At 39.8% G+C, this 21098-nt stretch overlaps 1 protein-coding gene across 12 annotated transcripts in view; it reads left to right on the top strand.

Moving 5' to 3' along the window:
* Positions 1 to 21098, top strand: part of LOC133510397 (collagen alpha-1(XI) chain-like) — a 261978-nt gene that overhangs the window by 192751 nt on the left and 48129 nt on the right. For 9 of the 12 annotated variants that reach the window (XM_061838240.1, XM_061838238.1, XM_061838239.1 and 6 more), the window contains 6 exons: positions 2282 to 2446; positions 4697 to 4910; positions 5451 to 5613; positions 15261 to 15389; positions 18953 to 19042; positions 20650 to 20733. In XM_061838240.1, the coding sequence (XP_061694224.1) occupies positions 2282 to 2446; positions 4697 to 4910; positions 5451 to 5613; positions 15261 to 15389; positions 18953 to 19042; positions 20650 to 20733 (845 nt within the window). Of the gene's footprint in view, positions 1 to 341; positions 349 to 2281; positions 2447 to 4696; positions 4911 to 5450; positions 5614 to 14481; positions 14616 to 14640; positions 14830 to 15260; positions 15390 to 18952; positions 19043 to 20649; positions 20734 to 21098 lie in introns of those variants that run through there. The other 3 variants (XM_061838248.1, XM_061838250.1, XM_061838249.1) reach the window with 3 other exon arrangements.

Below are 21098 nucleotides of genomic sequence, written 5' to 3' on the forward strand. Positions count from 1 at the left end.
TGTCGTTCTTTATATATGTCGATGGTATTAATTTTCTATTTAAAATTTTCCAATTTTGCTTTTTGAGCCACGATGGTCCTGCGAATGGTAGAATACTGTAATTAAAACCTATACCTATACCTATAAACCGTGACTTTTTTTCCCCTCACGCTTTCAACCCTGCGGTTTATGCAGTGATGCGGCTAGTTTGTGCATTTTTTTTTTTCTAACGGCCGCAAGGGGGTACTCGAGGGGAAGAGGTAAGAGAGACACCGGTAGAATATATGTGCGGAGGAAGTGACTTTTAGCGGTCCGGCCCTGTTAGCACTGCTTTAGGGTGTAACTGCCGTGTCTCAGTGATTTTTACTGGTACGATTTTTTTTTTTTCAACCGGCCCTGTTAGCATGGCGCTACCGTGTAACAGCCATGTCTCAGTGATTTTTACCGGTAGATTTTTTTTTTTTTTACTGGCCCTGTTAGCGCGGCGCTAGCGTGAGTGTTAGCATTAGTGTGGTGCTAGCGTTCGTGTTAGCTTTAGGGCGGTGCTAGTGTTAGCATTAGCGTTAGCGCAGCGGCGCTAGAGTTAAACTCTCTTTGTACTGTCTTTCTTTGTAAATATCTCGTGTTTCAATGTGGGTTTCAATGTGGGCACTTGCGACTTTTACACGGCTGCGGCGTATGTATGTACCAAATGGTATTTCCTTTACAAATGTACTTTGTGAGGCTTATAACCAGGTGCGCTCTGTACGCCGGGAATTACGTTACTGTTCATTTAATGCAGTGGTTGGGAGCAACCAGTGCGCTACAAGAGATTAGCAAGAGTGTCACAAGAAATGATTAATTTCACTTTATTGGTGAGAAAATTCTCATTTATTTACTCCAAAATGATATTGGTGTAGTTTTTAAACAATTGCTCTTATTCGCTCACAAAAAGTACCTTGGCAAAAGATCAAAGAAAGCTGCTGAGAGTCAAACTTGTTTTGTAACTCTTTCTCATAGTTACATGTTGGAGTTTTTGGTAAATATGTACATGATTTAAGCGGTCTAAAGGAGGACAGTGGCAATCAATTAGTCAAGCGCATACTAGAACAAAGGGGCCAAAATACATTTTTTTTTTTTGTCTTTGTTACTCAGTTCAGAGGCGAAGTGACCTTAAACACTTTGGCGGCACAAACGCAATCAGCCGGCCTCATTTCCCCTCTTATCGTCGCTGTAATGAGTGATCACGTGACAGGAAATAGACACAAAACGGGGATTTGTTTGAGGAATGCAGTGTGTATTATTTAGGGAGGGGGCGAGACACAGGAAGAAAAAAAAAAAGTCTATTGGCTAGTGTTAAATATTTTGGATGGGTTCCCAAACCGCAACAAGGGAGCCTAAAAACTTGCTAATATTCTAGAAATAATAAAGGACGGTGGACCATTATTACTATTATTAATGTGACGTGTTTTCAAGGGATCTTGCGGCACTTCTGTGTCAGGGGATGGGGATTAATATCTGTGCCAAGTTATCTTATAATTATGATAGTTTATCCTGGAAAATGACTTTTTATCTTGAAACAAAACCTTTATTTTCTGAATATTCTATTTTACCTTGAAAATATACAACTGTCATGGGTTTGTGATTTTTTTTTTTATCTTAAAAAATGTTTTATCTCGTAATCCCCATAAAAAATACTCCAAAAGCTTTTTTTCTCAAAATGATTTTTAAAAAAATTACATAACATTACATAAGATTGTAATATTGCTATTTATTTCTTGCTAAAATATTTTTTTTTTACCTCAAATACAACATTGTGTTTTATTATGACGTTTGACTTGCATAAAATACTTTCATCTCGTTTTTTTTTCTTGAACCAAGACTTTTTCTCATAATACGATTTAAACTTTTTGCTTTTATTAACAGTGACTTCATTCTTAAAATATATATAATTTTTTTAAATTACAGTTTTTGATATGTACTTTTTTCTTGATTTTTTTTTTCATTATTTTTTTCAACCATACAAAATGTTCAATTATCAAAAGTGTGCCGTGGATACTTCCATCAGCATGTATTGTTCCACTGCGCAGTGGCTTAAACATCCCTTTTTCCTCTTGTTGGACTGTACCATAATCGGTCGTTTTATTGGTCATCGTTCATACGATCAGTGGCTCGTTTCACTGTCAGTCATTACAGTACATAATACATGTTAGTCATTGTCATTACAGTACATCATGTACCGTCGTCATTGTTATCATTGGCATCCATGTTTAAATTAGAATTTCATTTCACCTTCAACTTCTCTTCTCTTTTGCCTCCACAGCCGAGCCAGTGGATGTGCTGAAAGCTCTAGACTTTAAGAGCTCCCCGGAAGGCGTCAAGAAAACGCCCGGATTCTGTACGATGCGCCGAGGATCCAAACCCGACATTGCGTACCGAGTGAGCAAGAATGCTCAGATCAGCGCGCCGACGAAACAGCTATTCCCAGGTAAACGCGGTCACCTTGGCAACTAACACTTGCGGTGTCCAAATATTTTACATCAGATGCCGGATACAGAAAAATCTCTTTGATGTACAGCGAATACTCTGTTCTCGAACGTCTCTATTCTCGAACAAATCGGTTTTCGAATGAAAATTTTGAGATTTTTTTTGCTTCTTTTTTCGAACGAAAATCGGCACTCAAATCCCCTTTGACAAAACCCGTAAATAACATAATGCACACAGCCCAATCAGCTGACCCACGACGCGCTTTGTTATTGTAAATTCAAACGCACCGCTAAAAAAAAAACGGAAATAACGTAACGCGCATGGCCCGATCAGCTGATCACGACGCCTGTTGTTATTGTGTACAATGCAGCCTCTGTACGCAGATGTGTTCCGCTAGCTACATTTGTAACGGGAAATACCGATTCGGTTTTCGAACAAATCGCTTCTCGAACCACCTTCTGGAGCGGATTGTGGTCAAGAACCGAACTTGTACTGGACTACCATTTCTTTACAAATGATGAAAATAAACAAATGTAGTTCAAGATATGTGAAGAAGTAACCTTTGCTTAATTCAACCGTTAGGTGCTAGATGGGAAGAATAGAGGAATGCGGCGCGTCACTTTGTTATTCTTACAGATTTTGGATAGTAAAATGTTAAAAAAAAAAAAAAAGGGTAAGAAGCTCGGTCATCCGGGAGGGGCTGAGTGTCAAGCCGCTGCTCCTCCGCATTGAGAGGAGTCAGATGTGGTGGCTGGGGCATCTGATCCAGTTGCCTCCCGGACGCCTCCCTGGTGTGGTGTTCCGGGCAAGTCCCACCGGAAAGAGACCCCGGGGACGACCCAGGACACGCTGGAGGAATGATGTTCAAGTGTATTTCAGCGGAGGGCATAAAGTGCCCCCTGATCTGAAAGAGCTTTCCCAGAATGTCTAAATCAGCCTCTTGCAAGCTTCGATTGTCACGTTAACGAAGATCAACACCCACTTTGTGCTATCGTATCATGTGTGGAAAAGTGGTGAGGCGCGACTTGTAATTAAGTGCAATGTAAACTGCCAGCGTCAATACACTGTACCGCTTTCTCGAGTTTAATTGCTGCCAGCCTCCACTTTGCTGCCCTTGGCAGACAGAAGAAGACTGTCTGGCACTTTTCTTTTCATGAGACGCAGAAGGCTGGCATGACGCGTTGTGGGGAGGAAACCTGCAGAGCGCGGACCGTGTTAGTCGTCGTGTGCGTCATGTGTGGGCACCTCGCTGAAGTAATAATGGACAAACCCTCGAAAGCACTGCAGTAGCCATAATGAGCAATTTCTGTCGAGACGCTTTGGTTTAACGTGACCAGAGAGAGACTTTGGCGAAGACTGGCCATGTGGTTCTAGTATGTTACACTTAGTTAGACTCGATGCTTGTAGACTTAAAAGTAAGCTAAACTAATTTATTTTAGTCCCTCGTGCTTTGCTAACGTAAGCATATCCAAGCTTCATACCAAACACACATCTTTTGAACCTAATGTTAGCTTTAAGCAGATTTTTTTAGTCTTCAAGGTAAGGTCCTTCATGCTTGGGGAAAGGTCACTTTTTTATCCTTTGCGCTAGCTTAATTAATTGAGCATTTCCTACATTCATCCTAAATTAAACTCTTTTAGCCACCATGCCATGCTGAACGCAAGAAATGCAACTTTCTAAGATAAATTCAATTCAACTCCTAGCATCCATGCTACATACTAAGCTACACCCAGCATATCTTAACTTTATAGTACATGCTACACTTGTAGCCTTCATGCTGAGCTAAACTCAGACTTTCTCACCTTTATTTGAAAATTTCTTGCAAAGCCAAAATTGACACATTCTGTATTTTTGCTCAACAAAAAGGTTAGGAGGTATTACTGCCATCAACTAATATATACTAATAGGGAGCAAAACTAGCTAAACTGTCAAGATCTCTTTTAGAGCTTCTGCTGACCTAAACCTTTTTCAGTCTTTGTGGAAAGCTAGATTCAACTATAAGATAATCTTTTTTCATTTTCACTTCAAGATAAAGGTATCTTATTTAACCTTCACAGTAAGGTAAACACAACACTTTTAGTCTTCACACAAAGCTAAATCCAACTCCCGTAGCCTTCATGCGAAGCTAGAGGCTACGCTTTATGCCTTATGCCTTCATCCTCAGATCAAGTCAACAATACCCGCGTTCATGCTAAACTAAAGTCGACGCTTCCTGGCCTTACGCTAATTAAAACTGGGTGCCCTTTTCCAGGCGGAGTTTTCCCGGAAGACTTCTCCATCATGTTCACCGTCAAGCCCAAATCAGGCCTGCAGTCCTTCCTGCTGTCCGTGTACAACAAGCAAGGCATCCAGCAGCTGGGCGTGGAGGTGGGCCGTTCGCCCATTTTCCTGTACGAGGACCAGCACGGAAAGCCAGCCCCCGAGGAGTACCCCCTGTTCCGTTCCATCAACCTGGCTGACGGCAAGTGAGTGACCGTTCCCTCCACCTGGGTCGTCTTCCCCACTGCAGATGTGGATGCTAACCCAAACTGTTTCCTTATGGACCTTCGTGCCTAATTAAACTCAGCATTTCCTGTCTTCATGTTAAGTTACCTTTAGCATTTCCCGCCTTAACGCTAAGTTAAAATGAGCACTCGCTACCTTCGCTTAGGAAGTGCTGAGTTCATCTTGGCATAAAGACAGGAAACATTAAGTTTAATTTAACATGAAGGGAAGATGTACAGATTTTAACTTAGCATGAAAGACGTACAAATAGTGATTAACTTGGCGTAAAGGACATATGGATAGAGTTTAGCTCAGTACTTCTCACCTTGACGCTACGCCAAACTCAGTATTTCCTGCCTTCACCCTAAATCAAACTCGAAGACGCAGAGAAAGGAGGCTCAAGAAACCATGCCTAAAAACATACCGCAAGTGCGCCAATTCGGATTGAATCTTGCATATTAGGTGATTTCAGTCATATTTACTGTTGGTATGAAAATAATTTCGTGTTTGTTGGTTCTTAGGTGGCATCGTGTGGCCATCAGTGTGGAGAAGAAGAGTGTAACCATGATTGTGGACTGTAAGAGAAAGGTGACAAAGACTCTGGCCAGGGGCGAGGCGGCGACCATCAACACGCAAGGCATCACTGTCTTTGGCACCAGGATCCTGGACGAGGAAGTCTTTGAGGTGAACTGATCACCATATTGGAATCCCAGTTTGAAACCTTCGTTTCCTGCATTCCCTTGGTGGAAAATTTAAAAGGCGTTAAACCCGTCAAGACATGAAGATTGATTTGATTGTAAAGTTGGTAGGGAGAAGATGTCCTTGGCCAGGTTACATTTTTTTCCATGTATGCTTTTGTGCTAAACTAATCTCGACATTAGCAGCCTTCATGCTACTCTTGCAAAGTTAAACTCAACACTCCGACAATAGCTAAACCTGTCATGTTAATTTAAAGTCAACAAATTCTAGCCTTTATGCTAAGATAAACATGACAGTTGATGTGGTGTAGCCAGACTTGTGGTCATGGGTCTTCATTTCCTACTTGCATACTCAACTCTTTTAGCCTCCGTGCGTGGCTGAACTCACGTAGGTAGCCTTAACACTCGCAGTACGTTTGGAAATTTACTCCCAGCATGCTCTCTGCACTCCAGAACATTCACAAACTGTAGTTGGGGTGGGGTCACGAGGGGACCATGAGCACTCTTCATTTTTAAGTTACACCCACCAGATGGAGCTAGTTTTACTACTGACCACGCAAGCGCACACCAGCCAAAGAAATGATGAAAGATGTTACATTTTTGCAGAAAAAAAGTTTACATTTTTGTTGATTCTTGGAGGGTTGATAATCTTGCCATTGTCATTTTTCAACTTTTAAAGTGACCACTGCAGTGTTTATTGATGATTGCAAGCTAAGCCCAAGTGTATTTATTGAAAAAAAAAAAAAAAAAAAAAAAACTGTCAGGGGGTGCTGAAAATGTTTTCATCTTCAAAAGGGGGGGGCTGCAAAAAAATCTGGCAACCACTACCCAAAAAAAGCAGATGGTTTAGCCTACATGCTAACATAAACCAACTCTTTTATTGTTCCTGTTAAGCTAGAGCCAACACACATCACAGCATATCACATGATCACATTAAACTCATCCCTTTTACCCTTCACACTAAGCTAAAAACTTTTTTACTTTATGCTGAGCTCGAATCAACACATTTAACCATTAAGCTAAGCTAAAGACATTTAGTCTGCACTCGAAACAAATCTTTTACCTTTTATGCTAAGCTAAAGTCATTAAGTTTTGGCTGTACACTAAGCTAAATAGATGTTTTAGACTATAAATAAAAATGCAATCTTTTAGAGTTTACATGAGCTAAAGGAAGCTCTATTAGCCTTCATACGAAGCTAAATTCAACTCTTTTAGCTATCATATTAAGATAAACTTGACAATATAAGTGTATTTCAACCTTCATCCTAAGCTCGATGTAGACGTTTTATGCTTCACGCTAAGATTGACCCAACTCTTTTTCACGTTATGCTTAGCTAAACTCTCCTTTTGTTGATACTAAACTGAACTAAGTATTTTCATTTTTCATGCTAAGCACAAGTGTTTTTGCCTCTGCGCTAACCTAAACTCAACTGCTGAAGGTAAACCCATGTCTTTTAGCCTTCTTGCAAAATCTGTATTTCGATATTTTAGCCGTAAGTGCTAGGTTAAACTCAATTTCTTGAAACTTTACACCAAGCTCAGCTCTTTTAGATTTCACTTTATGCTAAACTCATGCAAAACTAAATTTAGCTCTTTTATTATCCTCTGATCTAAGTTATACTTAACAACCCATGCAGGTTGTGACCTGTGTGGAAAATGTGATTTCAACACTTGATGATCTCAAAATGCTGGCTAAAGTGAAGCAGCCGTGGTTAGATGTCCTGACACTGTTGATAAGGAAATATAGCGTGGTTATGTGGGCCATAAAACCGCAGTAGTGAATTAGTTTTATAACGGAAAGAATGCCACACTGGAAGCTGCAACTGAAGATTGTAATTAACGTTATGGGTTGAGGGGAGACGAGTGAACCAAAACACTTTCTCCAAATCTTAGATATTCTTAACATGCTGTTGAAAAAAACAAAGTTTGTTTTCTCTTTAAACAAGTCGTGTGAAGTTACGTCAAATACTCCTTCTCATTATAGATTCGACCCTTGATAAAATATAGCCAAAGTTTTGGTTCTGGTTCTTTGCCTTTAAGATAAGCTAAATTCAACACTACCGACACACACGCTAACCTAAATACAATTTTTTAGCATTCACGCTACATTAAACACACATTTTAGCCATCGTGATTAACTGTATTCAACATGTTTTGGCACCATTCTAACGTAAACACAACTTTTATTTCAGTCTAAATTAAAAATGTCCTGTCTTTGTATTAATCTAAGTGAAAGTCAAATCTTCTAACTTCCATGCTAAAGTATACAGTTCCTCCATTCATGCTAACTCAAACGCTTTCAGCATTTGTGCTAAGCTAAATTCAACACATCCTGTCTTAATGTTAGTCTGTTGGCCTACCTTCATGCTAAACTAATTTAAACACTTCCCTCGATGATGCGAAGCCCTAACCTAACGATTTTAACCTTAATTTTAAGGTAAAGCCAACTCACAGAATTTCATCATAAAGTAAGCATTTCCTTCCTTCTAAATGTTTAGAGCCTTCAGTCCAAATTAAACCCAACTATTTTAACCTTTATGCCAAGTTAAACACAACTCTTTTAGCCTTCATGATAATTAAACTCAGCTATTTAGTCTCCACACTAACCTCTACTGTTTTAGGCTTAATGTTTAACTAAATTTAACATATTCTGTCTTGATAACGTCAGCATTTTCCACCTTCATACTAAACCAAAATCTTTTAGTCTCCATCCGTAGCTAAACTCAACACTTTCCTCTTGAAGCCGTCCTAAATTGAAGTCTTATCACCTCCATGCTAAACTAAATTCATTGTCTATTGTCTTCATATTAAACTTAAACTCATTTAGACTCCATGTTAAATTAAACACAACGCTTTTAGCCATTCCACTAAACCACCCACGACACATATGGGTTTCTGGCTAGATCAGGAACCACTGAGGTACAGTATTTTTCCATCAGACGCTACTAAGACATTGAGGGACATGTTAGCCCGCGTTATAATTCCTTCCTGCTTAATGGCTGATTACAAATCTCCTGTGTTGTTGTGTTGTCATTACTGTAGCATCTGTTCAATCAAGCCCTGTGTTTTTTGGCTTCAGGTTTCGTTGTGATTGTACAACGGTCACTCCACCTTGACACCTTTGGAACTTAACCAGCTGTGTTGAAAAGTCACATATGTTTATGCTCAGAAAACACAAACCAAGCCATAAGAACTAATGGAGAGTGAACTAATCTGTTCCAGCCTCAAACCGTTTGTAAAACTTTTACTCACTGGTACAGGCCTTGTTGTTTAGAAAAACAAAACAAAAAAACAGTAAAGTTCCCAACTGTCATGCAAGTGTCAAAACAATTTAGTTGCTGTATAATACAACTCCATAAAACCAAAAGGAAGCTAGTTATTTACGCTCTGAAGAGGGCTTACAGATGAAGACGTCCATCCATTTTGTAATCCGCTTATCCTCACAAGGGTCGCGGGAGTGCTGGGGCCTAACTCGGTTATCTTCGGCCAGGTGGCAGGGTACACCCTGGACATGGAGACAAAAAAGTAGCCCTCACAATCACACTTATGGGCAATTTAGAGTCTCCAATGAATGCCTGTCTTTGCAATGTGGGAAAAAACCCACACAGGAATGTGGAGAACATGCAAACTCCACACAGGCGGGCCGGGATTTGAACCCCAATCCTTAGAACTCTGAGGGCAACGCCCTAACCAGCTGCTCCACTGTGCCGCCCGTTTGTAGACATAAATTATTACATCGTAACCTTCAAATTTTTCTAAAAAGTACAGAATAACTGTTATCTTCATCCTAAAATAAACTTACCGTGACCAAGATAAACTAATCTCATTAAATTTGCGTGGTGAGCTAAACTCAGCACTTTCCTGTTTTATGCTAACCTAGCCTAGTTTTGGGTGGCAGGAAGAGTGTTGGAAGTGCAGGAAAAGCTGGAATAATGATCAGCATGTGTTCACATTCCACAGCTGGTAGACATATATCCTCACCCAGAAAGTCTACTGGTTGTTGTTTTTTTATACAAATATATTTAATCCGGATAGTGCTGAGTCAGTTGTGGAATGAAGGTTTTGTTTGGTTGAGGTCAGCTAATAGTACCCAGTTTTGGGGTTAGCTTAGCACAAAAGGCTTCAACAACTTGAGTTGAGTACAAAGTGAAATGAAAACAGTTGATTTTGCACTTTTATGCTACAAGATGCAAAAATATTAACCCATGCTCTATTGCCAATGATTTATTTAACATTTATTAAAGCCAGACAGTGCATTGAGGCCAGTGGGTCAAGTCACAGAACGCAAGTAAGGAAATGCATTATAAGCATTCAAGACCCTGTGAATTCAATTGAAATTTGAATCAAAATATTATATACTTGAAGATAATTGCTGAAAGCGTGTAAAGAGTGAGGTCGGTGTAATACTAAATTGCTGTGATGCAACGTGAAACAGTTTTTCACCACTTCTGTTGTCCTGATGATTCGGGCGTGGTTAAAACAAAGTCCAGGTACGCACTTGGGTTTTCTACAGCCCTTCCCCGCTATAAAAATTCTTGAGCGCCTTCTCACATCAGTGGTTTTCCTGCATGATTGCAAGTTACTCCATTTTTATTACAAGGCACATTTCTATCAATACACCGTGTATTTAGCTCGCTAGCTATGTCTACAATCCGCAAAAGGCATCCTGCCTTGATTCCACAAATTACAGAAACGCTCCACCCTGCTAAAAAAAAATTCTATATAACATTTCTAAAGAATTTCTACAGAACTATAGAACTTTAGGACCCAAGTCCTATAGAATTTCTAGAGAAATTTGATTGATCTGTACAATTTCCATGGAAAATCACAGCCAAAGTTCTATAGAACAAGTTGTTCTGTACAAATAGATTTCGATAGAATTTCTGTCAAAAAAAATTTAGCAGGACATTTTTGCGTATTTTAAAATTCCCAAATGTTAGGTATTATTTTGTTATTCGAGCTATTTTGTGTTATTCGGGCTAATTCAGTAAGTGGAAACTCATGTCATTTTGGGGTTTATAACTAGCAGGAAGTTATGTGCTCAAATGTGTCCGTCAGTGTGAGCCACAGACTGAATGACGTGTGCTGCTGTGCTTAATAAGTGGTTTATTTTCACTAAAACGTCTCTGTTATGTGGGCCCACACAACACCAAAGGAGCCAGTGACATATTGGATCACGATGCCAACAGTCCGTACCACCCAGAAGCCTGTTAGCCTGCAAGCTAGCAGGTGGCGACTGTCTCTCATTGGGACAAGAAAAAGCACTGTGATGACTCGGTGGGTTGTATTCCAACCATTGGAAACTTTCCAGTGGATATTTTTTTGTAGGTATGTGTAGGCATATAGGTACCAACATATTTGAGTGACAGGCGAAAGTTGTGCATGGTGTGTTTTCAGTGGACCTGCGCACACCGTCAGAGCTATGAGAGAACATCTCGATTTTTAACCATTTTGAATGATTTCATACTCTTGTAAATTTTTTGAATTCATTCAAATTTAGGAGGTTTGTAAATACTACCATTTTTGTTTGTGGAATGTTAAATTTCATCTTGGTGGCAGCAAGAGTTGACTTTACCTTAGCATAAAAGCTAAGAAAAGAAATGCATACAGTTGAAAACATGGCGCGTTGAGTTTAGCATCAATGCAGAAAGGGCTGCGTTTATGATAGTGTGAAGGCGAAATGTGTTGAATCTGGCTGCGCATAAATGCAGGAAGTGCTGAGTCTAGCTTCCCGTGAATGCAGGAAATGTTTCATTTAGGTGAGCGTGAAGACAGGACATGTCGAGTTTAGGTTAGCATGGACGGAGAATAGACTGAGTTTAATTTGGCTCAGAGTGGCGTTAGCTTGAGTGCTTGAAATATTGCGTTTATCTTAGCATGAATGTAAAAAGTGCTGCCTAAATTCATGCATGTTGAATTAATTGCGTTTGGGTTTGGCTTAGCAAGAAGGCTAAAACTTAGCTTCGCATGGACGTGGAAAGTGTTGAATTTCGATTGTGTGGGCTAAAAGTGTAGTGTTTTGGCTTAGCATGAAAGCTAAAGTTTGGTATGAATACAAGAAGTGTTCAGTTTAGATCAGCCTGAGCGCAAAAGATCCTGAGTTTACCTTGGCATAAAGGCAAGAAGTGCTGAACTTCGCTTAGGTTGAATGGGCAAAAACCATGAGCATACACCAGGCTACAGTTCATCAACTATCAAGTTTAGCTTATCATTATAGCTGCAAGTTTCCATCAGAGGTTCCAGTGTACCTAATGTGAAGCTCCCAACTGTCTTGTTCACATAGAAGCACTGCTGCTTTCATCTCAGTAGACTTCTTCATCTTGCGCCCGCTGCTACTAAAAGGAAATCTGGAATGTGTTACGCACGCTTCCCTGAGCTAATTGTTGTCCTTGCGCTCAATTTTTTTTTTTAACAAATTCCATCTGCGTGTGTTGTTTTTCCACTCCCACAACTCTGCTTGTGTGTGAGACAATAAGAAATCAAGAAAAGAAGTTGGTCAAGACGTAGGAGGCGTTAGCAGCTAGTTGATGTGTCACCTCTTGAGCTGGACCCACATGTGGGCCGTGGCCGGTGTCAGGGGCAAGTCAGAGTGACATCATTGGAGAGAGAGAGAGAGAGAGAGAGAGAGAGAGAGAGAGAGAGAGAGAGAGAGAGAGAATTGCATAGTGCGCTCTTTGCAAGTATAAAAAGAAGTTAACCGTGCAGTGATAGTAGTGCAATGTTTATTCTTTAATCTTTTCCAGAGTCAAGCCCTTGCAATTTTTATTGTTTTTAACGCTAGAAGCAATGTTTAAAGTGCAATTTTACTTAACAACTAACATAACAATGAAAAATAAAAAAGTCTTGACTTTAACAGTTGAGTTAGCATCTGCGTTGGGTTGCACAATTATGGCCAAAATAATCAGGATGATTATTTTGATCAATTTTGTAATCACGTTTATTAACCACATTTACAGTAAGTAATTTTCTTTCGGCTTTTCCTGTTAGGGGTCACCACAGCGTAACGTCTCAGATGAACGCTCATGTTTTGTTTGGCACAGTTTTTATGCCGGATGCCCTTCCTGATGCACCTCTCCTAATTTACTCCGTTACCTTTACTCAACTAGCATTTTGGAGAAATTTTACTTGTGAAAGTAGTTTTTAATACTGCATACCTTCTACTTTTATGTGATTATGTTAAGAAGAAACGGTACTTTTACTCCAGTGCAATGCTCTAAATGCTGCTTGCTACTTTTAGTTACCGTATTTTCCGCACCAGAAGGCACACCTAAAAGCCTTTAATTTTCTGAAAAGCCGATGGTGTGCCTTATAATCTGATGCGCCTTATATATGGATTGATAATGAGCCTTGAGTGCAACTCCATCTAATAGATGCATAACGTAACCCCAGACTCTACTGTAGCGTCTTATCTAAGCAACTTATAATGCGCTGCGGCTTATATATGAAAAATTTTTTAAACTAGGTCAATCCGGTGTAAAAATTGTGCCAAACATATATGCGTTCATCTGAGATGACACGCTGTGGCGACCCCGAAAGGGACAAGCCGAAAGAAACTTACTTACTTTTTATTTATTGAAGGTGCGCCTTATAATGCGGAAAATACAGTATTAACTACTGCATTTTTATCAAACTGAATGTCTAAATGTTATCTTAGAGTATATCTTAGAATAATAGAATGTAGTTTAAAAATAATGCTAAAAGTACTCATATTCTAAAATGAATAAATGCCAAAACATGTAGCGTTTTCTTGGCATGATTGCAGAAGATGTTGACTTAGACACTCTTTGATGGAATGTATTGGATTTAGTGTAGCATGTAAGTGAGCAAAAAATTTTAACTCCCTTTTAGTGCTGGGTGTTTTGCGTTTAGGTTTCCGTTCAACTCAGCTTTATGGCTGAAAACTTGATTTTCATTTAGTTTGAAGGTAGAATGTGTTGCGCTTTGCGTAGCATTTAGGCTAAAAGCATCGATTGTAATTCACATAGATTTAAGACTGAATTTGTCAAGTTTATGTCCGTGTGCAGCCAGAAAGAGTTGATTTTAACTCATCCTAAAGTCTGAATGTGTTGCCTTTAGGTTAGCATGTAGCTTAATATTGTAGCTGAGTTTTACTTGGTGTCAATTCTGGATGGCAGTACTGTATGTGCTTCTAGCTAAGACGAGACGGGACGTGATGCGTTTAGGTTATCACAATAATAGTTGCCTTTAAAGCATTGACTATTTACCACAACACGATGAATAAGCGTTAAATCCTTAGTTTAGCGGACCATGAAGTGAGCACTTGTTGGATTAAGGTTAGCATGTAGCTAAATGCCGAATTTGTTGTTTCGTTTAGCATGAATGCATGCTGCGACGTGTCGGCGGTTGTTGAATCCCGTGAGCTTCTTCGTTGCGTCGACATTTCAATGTAAACATCCCACCGCGCAGAATTAATAAACGAAGAATTGCGGATGTGGAGCGGATATCAATGAGCTCATGCACACTAAGAGCAACAAAGACAAGACAAACGGACAAATAAGCATCACGCGGCTCGGTTTGTTGTTGCGTCTCAGCTCACAAAGCGTCTGTCGCGACAACACTCTCTCGAAGTAGGAAAGAATGTGCAACGACTCAACTGTCCTCCAAGTGTTAATATAATTCAACATTGGAAGGAGTCAATCCTTTACATCCTAAAAACAATACATTGTGTACTTACGGTGCATTTCACTTTGATGATATTCTCATATTGTACTGAGCAGCCAAGATGCAGAAACTCATGGACCGATTTCCTAGTCTATGGTTGTCATCACACTTCTTAGGCCTGGTGCACATATAAGGACTTTTCAAATTTTAAAAGATTTGCATTCATTTGTGACTGACTTCACATGTAAAAACACAAGGGCGGAAATTATCAACCTGATCTTAAATTGTAATCGCACCATTCGCTACGAGATGGCAGACATCGCTTCGTAAGAAGGAAGGAAGCCTATGCACCTCATTTACTGAGAGGTCGGCCATGTTTTATTTTGTTTATTTTGACGATCGTGAGTCATACAAGACAAACAGAGTGCCCTTTTATCCCAGAGAAGGAGGCTTTATTGTGTATTTACCAGAAATAGCACACCGGCATCTTAATGCTTAGCTTAGCTTAATATTGGCATCCAACGGAGCTGAGCGGGCATCTCACACTCGGAGTTTCATGGAAACAAAGTGCAACGTAAACGTAAGCAGACTTTGCTGGAAGGGGTCGGTCACGTTTTTCAACTCGCACAACAGTGAAGCGTGTTGGCTGATGGCGGCGTTAGCGGTGCAGATGTAATTTCCTTTTCCAAAAGCTCATGAAAACCAGACGTCCTGCGATAACTACAGACCTTGGTTATTTATCTGCTGTTGCGCAGGGACTGGCAGCCGTTCTCGCGGCAGATGCGACAATAGGTTGCAGATTCTTCTCAAGTCTTGATTAATGGGCCTTTATATCTGGAGGATTACGGCCTCTCGTGCTCTACCGCATCCTGCTTGTTGTTATTTTTACTGTCACTTTTTATGACCGCCATGCTGTATTCATCAGGAAGATGGTGCAGACTTTGTGTTTAAAAATACATTTTTTGGGGGGGTGTTTTAGCTGACATATTGTTTGTTTTGGTCATTGTCCAGGGTGACATCCAGCAGCTGCTGATTGTGGCAGACCCCCGGGCCGCCTATGACTACTGTGAACACTACAGCCCCGACTGTGAAACCCCCGCCCACCAGGACACCCCCCAGGCCCAGGAACCCGAGGAAGAGGTCAGTACACGAGGGAATGCATGGAAAGTCAACATTAAGTAATTCATTAAATTATGTCAATATTAGAGAATTTCGTTTATTATACTTCTTGATAACTATTTTATTATTGGAGATATATTTAGCTGTAGATTACATTACCAAATATTGTTATTGTTGTCTTCCTAACCCTTATTCAAAATCATGCAAAATATTTTGGGAAATTCCAAAATAAAAAAAGATAAAATTATATTGGGATTTTTTTTTTAAAGAAAATGTAAAAAGACATTTGTAAATTACAGACATTTGCAATTGTATTATTGTTTACATCTCTTTGTTGTTGCTTTCTTTTTTTGCTGGGAGAAGTCACATTTCTACAGCTTTTATATATATATATATACATCAGCATGGTTCCTTACCCTTCAAAATGATACAAAAGTATTTTCAAAATGTTACAAAATTATTCTCAAAATTGAAAAGAAAGCTCTAAACATTTTTGGGTGGAAATTTGCAACCTTATTTATTTGGTTAGCTGGGAGAAGTCACATGCTTCAATTGTCATTTTACTCCAGTTTCTTACCCAATGTGTTTCCTTGCCTTTCAAAATCCCGAAATAAGAACATCGAAAAAATAGGATTTTTAAAAATTGATTCCAAGACATTTGGCTTCTCATAAATCTTAGTGTTTGTGTTTCCTCATTGGCTGTGGGAATTCGTGTGGTTGTCTACTGCCTTAAAATGAGCTGTGAGGCAACCAAAGTGACCAAATATGGTTCTCTGCCCTTGAAAGTTATTCATCTTTTGCGTCTATTTCTTCTCCAATATGAGCTGCGGCTGTCAGCTGACATTTTTTGTCAAGTGTTTGACCAAATAACTGATGAGCTCACACTGGAAAACTTTCCCCTCTCTCTTTTCACTGCTTGCCGAGCCCGACCCGAGCCCACTTTTGCAGCGGCCCCGTGATTTATATCACTAACGAGTTCTCCAGGCTGTGGTACCCGAATTCCAAATTCCCCCCACCCCTCCACCCCTCATGCGCAACAAGAATCCCGATACCTGGAAACGTTTTTTTTTTTTTTCCTCCTCATTGCCGAGTTTCAAGTGTGGAAGAAGTGGCTGGAAAATGTTGCTTCATCATCATCAAGTTCGCTCTGGTGGTGGCTGACAACCAGAAAGAACGAAAGAAAGAGAGAGAGAGAGAGAGAGAGAGAGAGAGAGAGACAGCTTGGTCATTATAGCCTTTCGACAGATTTACTCGATAAGGATGTGTATGGTGACTTTCTATGAAATTGCACCATATGTAATTTGTCTTCTTTTTCTGGGGAAATGCAACATAATGGCTTCTTGCTTCTTTTCTTTTTCGGAAAGTGCACCATCAACGCTTCTCTTTTCGGGAAAGTCCTCACTTGAATTTGTTGTCTTTTTAAGAAAGTACAACATGACTGGTTTGTCTTCATTTTGATCACCGCCACATGAATAGTTTATTTCCTGTCGTTGGTATTACCACAATGGTCCGCAAAGTCCCCCTCCTGATAGATTTTCTTTTTAGATGGTTTTGCTTGTTCACCGCCCCCAGGGAGCATCCACCTTGTCCCTGCCCCTGCACCGTAATTCACAGATACATGTGTGCGACCCGGGATAAAAGAAAAGAGGAAACGGGAATGATACAGGAGTGTGTGTCCATATGTGTGTTTGAGCGCACTTCCAATTATGATTTCATTCGAGCTTCACGGGGAAGGTTCCAGTCAAGCACTTGAACGTAGTAAATCGTCACAACCCCTCAAACCTCCCACTCGACCCTCTTGTCAGGCTGTCCCGCTCGTCTGGCTGGGCCTCCGCTTCAAGCGTGACCGCCGGAGGGATGCTGAGCCAACATTGCAGCTTTTATTGCTTTTTTTTTTACAATGTCAACAGCTATCCCGGGAACTAATATTAATCCTTTTAATGCATATCGGGAACCGGGACTTAAGGGACCTTTTCTGCATTGTTAAACTCTCAATAAAGATATACTGTGAGAACGCGGCATTACGAAATGGTAATAAATTAATTTGTCCAGTAAAAGGACAGTTCAGTAATTTAAGTCTTTTCTCTTTAGGAATGAAACTTAGATTTTTTTTTTTAAAACAGAAATGCTACTCGAATTAAAAAAAAAAAAAAAAAATTGTTTAGGAAAGTGGAGCTTCACTATGCGGTGGTGCCTCGATTTTCGACCACAATCAGTTCCAGAAGGCAGTTCGAGAACCGATTTGTTCAAAAGCCGAATCAACCCACGCGTTAAGTTTTTTCTTTCGGGGATTCGTTCGAATTGACAATAACAAAGCGCGTCTTGGGTGGGTCAGATGGTCGGGCCGCGCGCGTTCTGTTGTTTACGTTTTTTTTTCGACGGGTGGGAACTCAGAACAGAGCGCGTCGTGGGTCAGCTGGTCTGGCCATGCGTGTTCTGTTATTTACAGGTGTTGTTGGGGGCGTTCGAGGAACGGTTTTCGTTTGAAAACAGAAGAAAAAAAAAATGGAAATTTTCGTTCGAAAACCGATTTGTTTGAGAATTGGGACGTTCGAGAACCGAGGACCCACTGTATATATATTCTTCTTTTTAGCAAATAGATTTCCATTTAGAAAAGTGCACGATGAATAGGTTGTCTTCTTTTTAGGAAAGGCAACATCAGTAGCTTTCTCTTTGCTTCCTCTACCTATGATGTTTGTGAAAGTGTTCGTTGAATTTGACATACTTTACTGTAAATCTTTTACTGCTACTCTTAAGCATTATCGTTGTTTAGCTTCCCGTACTTTGGATTCTCAGGTTGGAACTATGTGGCAACTTTTGTTGAATTTGAAATACTAGTATTCTATTACTACTAAAAAAAAAAAAAAAAAAAAAAAAAGAAACGTACAGTAGTGATGGGACAGGAATACCTACCTTTTTTTTTAACATTCTTTTGAGAGTACCTTTGAAGTTTGTGTCAATGTTTGCTGAAATGGTGCTTAGGCTAGCACCAATTCCCACATTTTATATCAATCAGAGAAACTTGTAGTCATTTCCTGTGCGGTTTTGTCCAAAGTGGCTCAACTGTAAGGCCGTAAATAAACAGCAACATTATATCCCCGAAGCTGATTATTTTGCACCGCATTCATGTGGGCTATTTTAGAACCAGCCGCACGTTTATTTAGCGTTATAAGTCATTTAGTAGCTGCTATTTGCTCCTGTAATTTTGCCTTTTCCCACCAAGATTCAGAACTGCACACTCACTTTAACGGGGCCGCATTAATGAAAGCCTCAGGCTATCGATGACGCTCTAACCCACGTGTAGAAACGCGTCACGTTTGACCGCATTACAACTTGTTTGGACGCAAACAAGATATTATTTTCATCCATATATTGAAGGGTTTTTTTCCCCTTGTTCTGTTCCTATGGATGTGATTTATTTGGCCATGTTATTTCTAAAATAGCATGTTGAGTATAAGTCAGCCTTGCTCTCACTGGCCATGTAAATACTGTGCAATTTGACATTGTGCTGGCGTATTTACATGAAGGCACTGATGGATTGACTGCACCCCTTTCGCCGTCCATTTCTTCTTCCCCTTTTACAGTACACTAATTATGATTATGGCGAGTTCTATGACTACAGCGAAGGAGCAGTCACCACTGAACCTGCCCCCACCGAAGGAGTCAAGACCGAGGTACCGCTGCTACTAACACAGTTTTCATGGCTAACACTGTCATGAATAACAATAGTGCTCTTCTTGTTCATCTTTTTTCTCCCTCTATTTTTGAAATCTTTGAACTTTAATCGCCGTTCGCATTGCCACGTTTTCTGCTCGGCTGCTGATCGTGTAAGGGAACAAAATGCTTCTGTTTGGTGAATGCAGGAATAGATGTATGACACTTCAAATCAGCCCAACAAACAAATTGCGAGCAGTAAATTCTCTGATTAAATGAAGGATTCTCGAAAAATATATACCATAATTTCCAGCCTAGAGAGCGCACCTGATTATAAGCCTCACCCAGTACATTTGTAAAGGAAATACCAATTGGTACATGCATAAGCCGCACCTGTGTTAAAGCCGCAAGCGCCCGAATTGAAACACACATTGAAACACGAGTTATTTACAAAGAAAGACTGTACACAGAAAGAGTTTTCTAAGTTTTAATACCTTAACTTAGCTTAAAATGGCAACAACACAGTAGCATGAACAGGGCTGGTTAAAAAAAAAAAACATACCGATAAAAATAAAAAAAAGCCACAGCAGCTACACAGTAGCAACACAGTAGCACAGCACTAGCAGGGATGGTTAAGAAAAAAACATACCTAAATCACTGAGACGCGGCAGTAACACAGCAGCAACACGCTAGCGCGGCGCTACTTGGGTTCTAAGAAATTTGAGTCGACTCAAAATGTATTTAAAATTAATTCTTATTTTTTATTTTAATTTTTATTTATTAATTACTTACTTAATAACTTACTAATTATTTTAAAAATTATTTAAAAATAAAAAAAACATACCGGTAAAAATCACTGAGACACGGGAGTAACACAGCAGCAACATGTTAGCACAGCACTAACGCCAGTGCAGTGCTAAGAGGGCCGGTTAAAAAAAAACATACCGGTAAAAGTCACTTCCTCGGAACATATATTCCACCAGTCTCACTCTTACCTTTTCCACTCCAGTGCACCCTTGCGGCCGTTAGAAAAATGCACAAATTAGCCGCATCACCACATAAGTGAAAGCGTGTGAAAACATTTGCGGCTTGTATGCTGGAAATTACTGTAGGAATTCATAAAATAACAGAAAAAAAATCTTATTCGTAGTAAATAAAGGCTACAAAACAAGTGCAGCAGTAGCATTTTGATGCCATTTTGATTCAATGGACTTTATACATTTGATAATCAATATGACGTCACGTGTCAGCGCTTGGAAGTTAAGCTACGTAAATGATATATAACTTCTCAATACACACAGTGGCATGAAACAGGAGTTCATTCCATTTGCACATTGGTTTAATCATACATGCACATTCATTCTCTTAAAAATGAAGGTTAATGGACCAGACTAGTAACTACTAGTCCCATGGACTGGACTAGTAACCTAGAGCACAATTGAGTATGTAATTTGTACAGCTGGCATGATTACGCAAGTTTAAAAACAATCATACATCAAAATCTGCCATACAAAGGTCTTGAAAATGGTACTGACATAATCAAAGATATTACTACATTTCTTGCTATAATTTGACCATTAAAAAAATGTTTTATACCTAAGTTCTAAGTTTGTGTATCCAATTTCAGAGCATCGTAGATGGCGACTACTTCACTGATTACGACTACACCATCGTGGACGGAAGTCAGCCTGAAACTCCCACAGCAGGCCAGGTAACTTTGTTTTTGTTTTTTTTTTTGCAACTTCAAGTCTCACGAGTTGCCAGTGTGAAGATTTGTTAGATTGCGTCTCACCGTTTATGGGGAGAAAAATCAAATAAGTCACGTCAACTCCAGTCTCTCGTCATTAGATTGTAAACATTATTTAAAACCTACCTTTATATCCCGCATTCATCAACTCTCCCGGCACCAGCATTCAAAACTTTTTAGAAATTTTAATGATCGTAATTGGTGGTCGAAAACGCCTTATTTGGACGAAACCGTCAAGCTGCGTAAGCTACTCTTCTTCCTCACGAGAAATGACGTCGCAACGATGGCCACGGAAAGAAAACTTTGTCCTTCAGCGAAGCCTAACCAAT

This window comes from Syngnathoides biaculeatus, chromosome 13, assembly GCF_019802595.1.
Source record: "Syngnathoides biaculeatus isolate LvHL_M chromosome 13, ASM1980259v1, whole genome shotgun sequence".
NCBI lineage: Eukaryota > Metazoa > Chordata > Actinopteri > Syngnathiformes > Syngnathidae > Syngnathoides > Syngnathoides biaculeatus.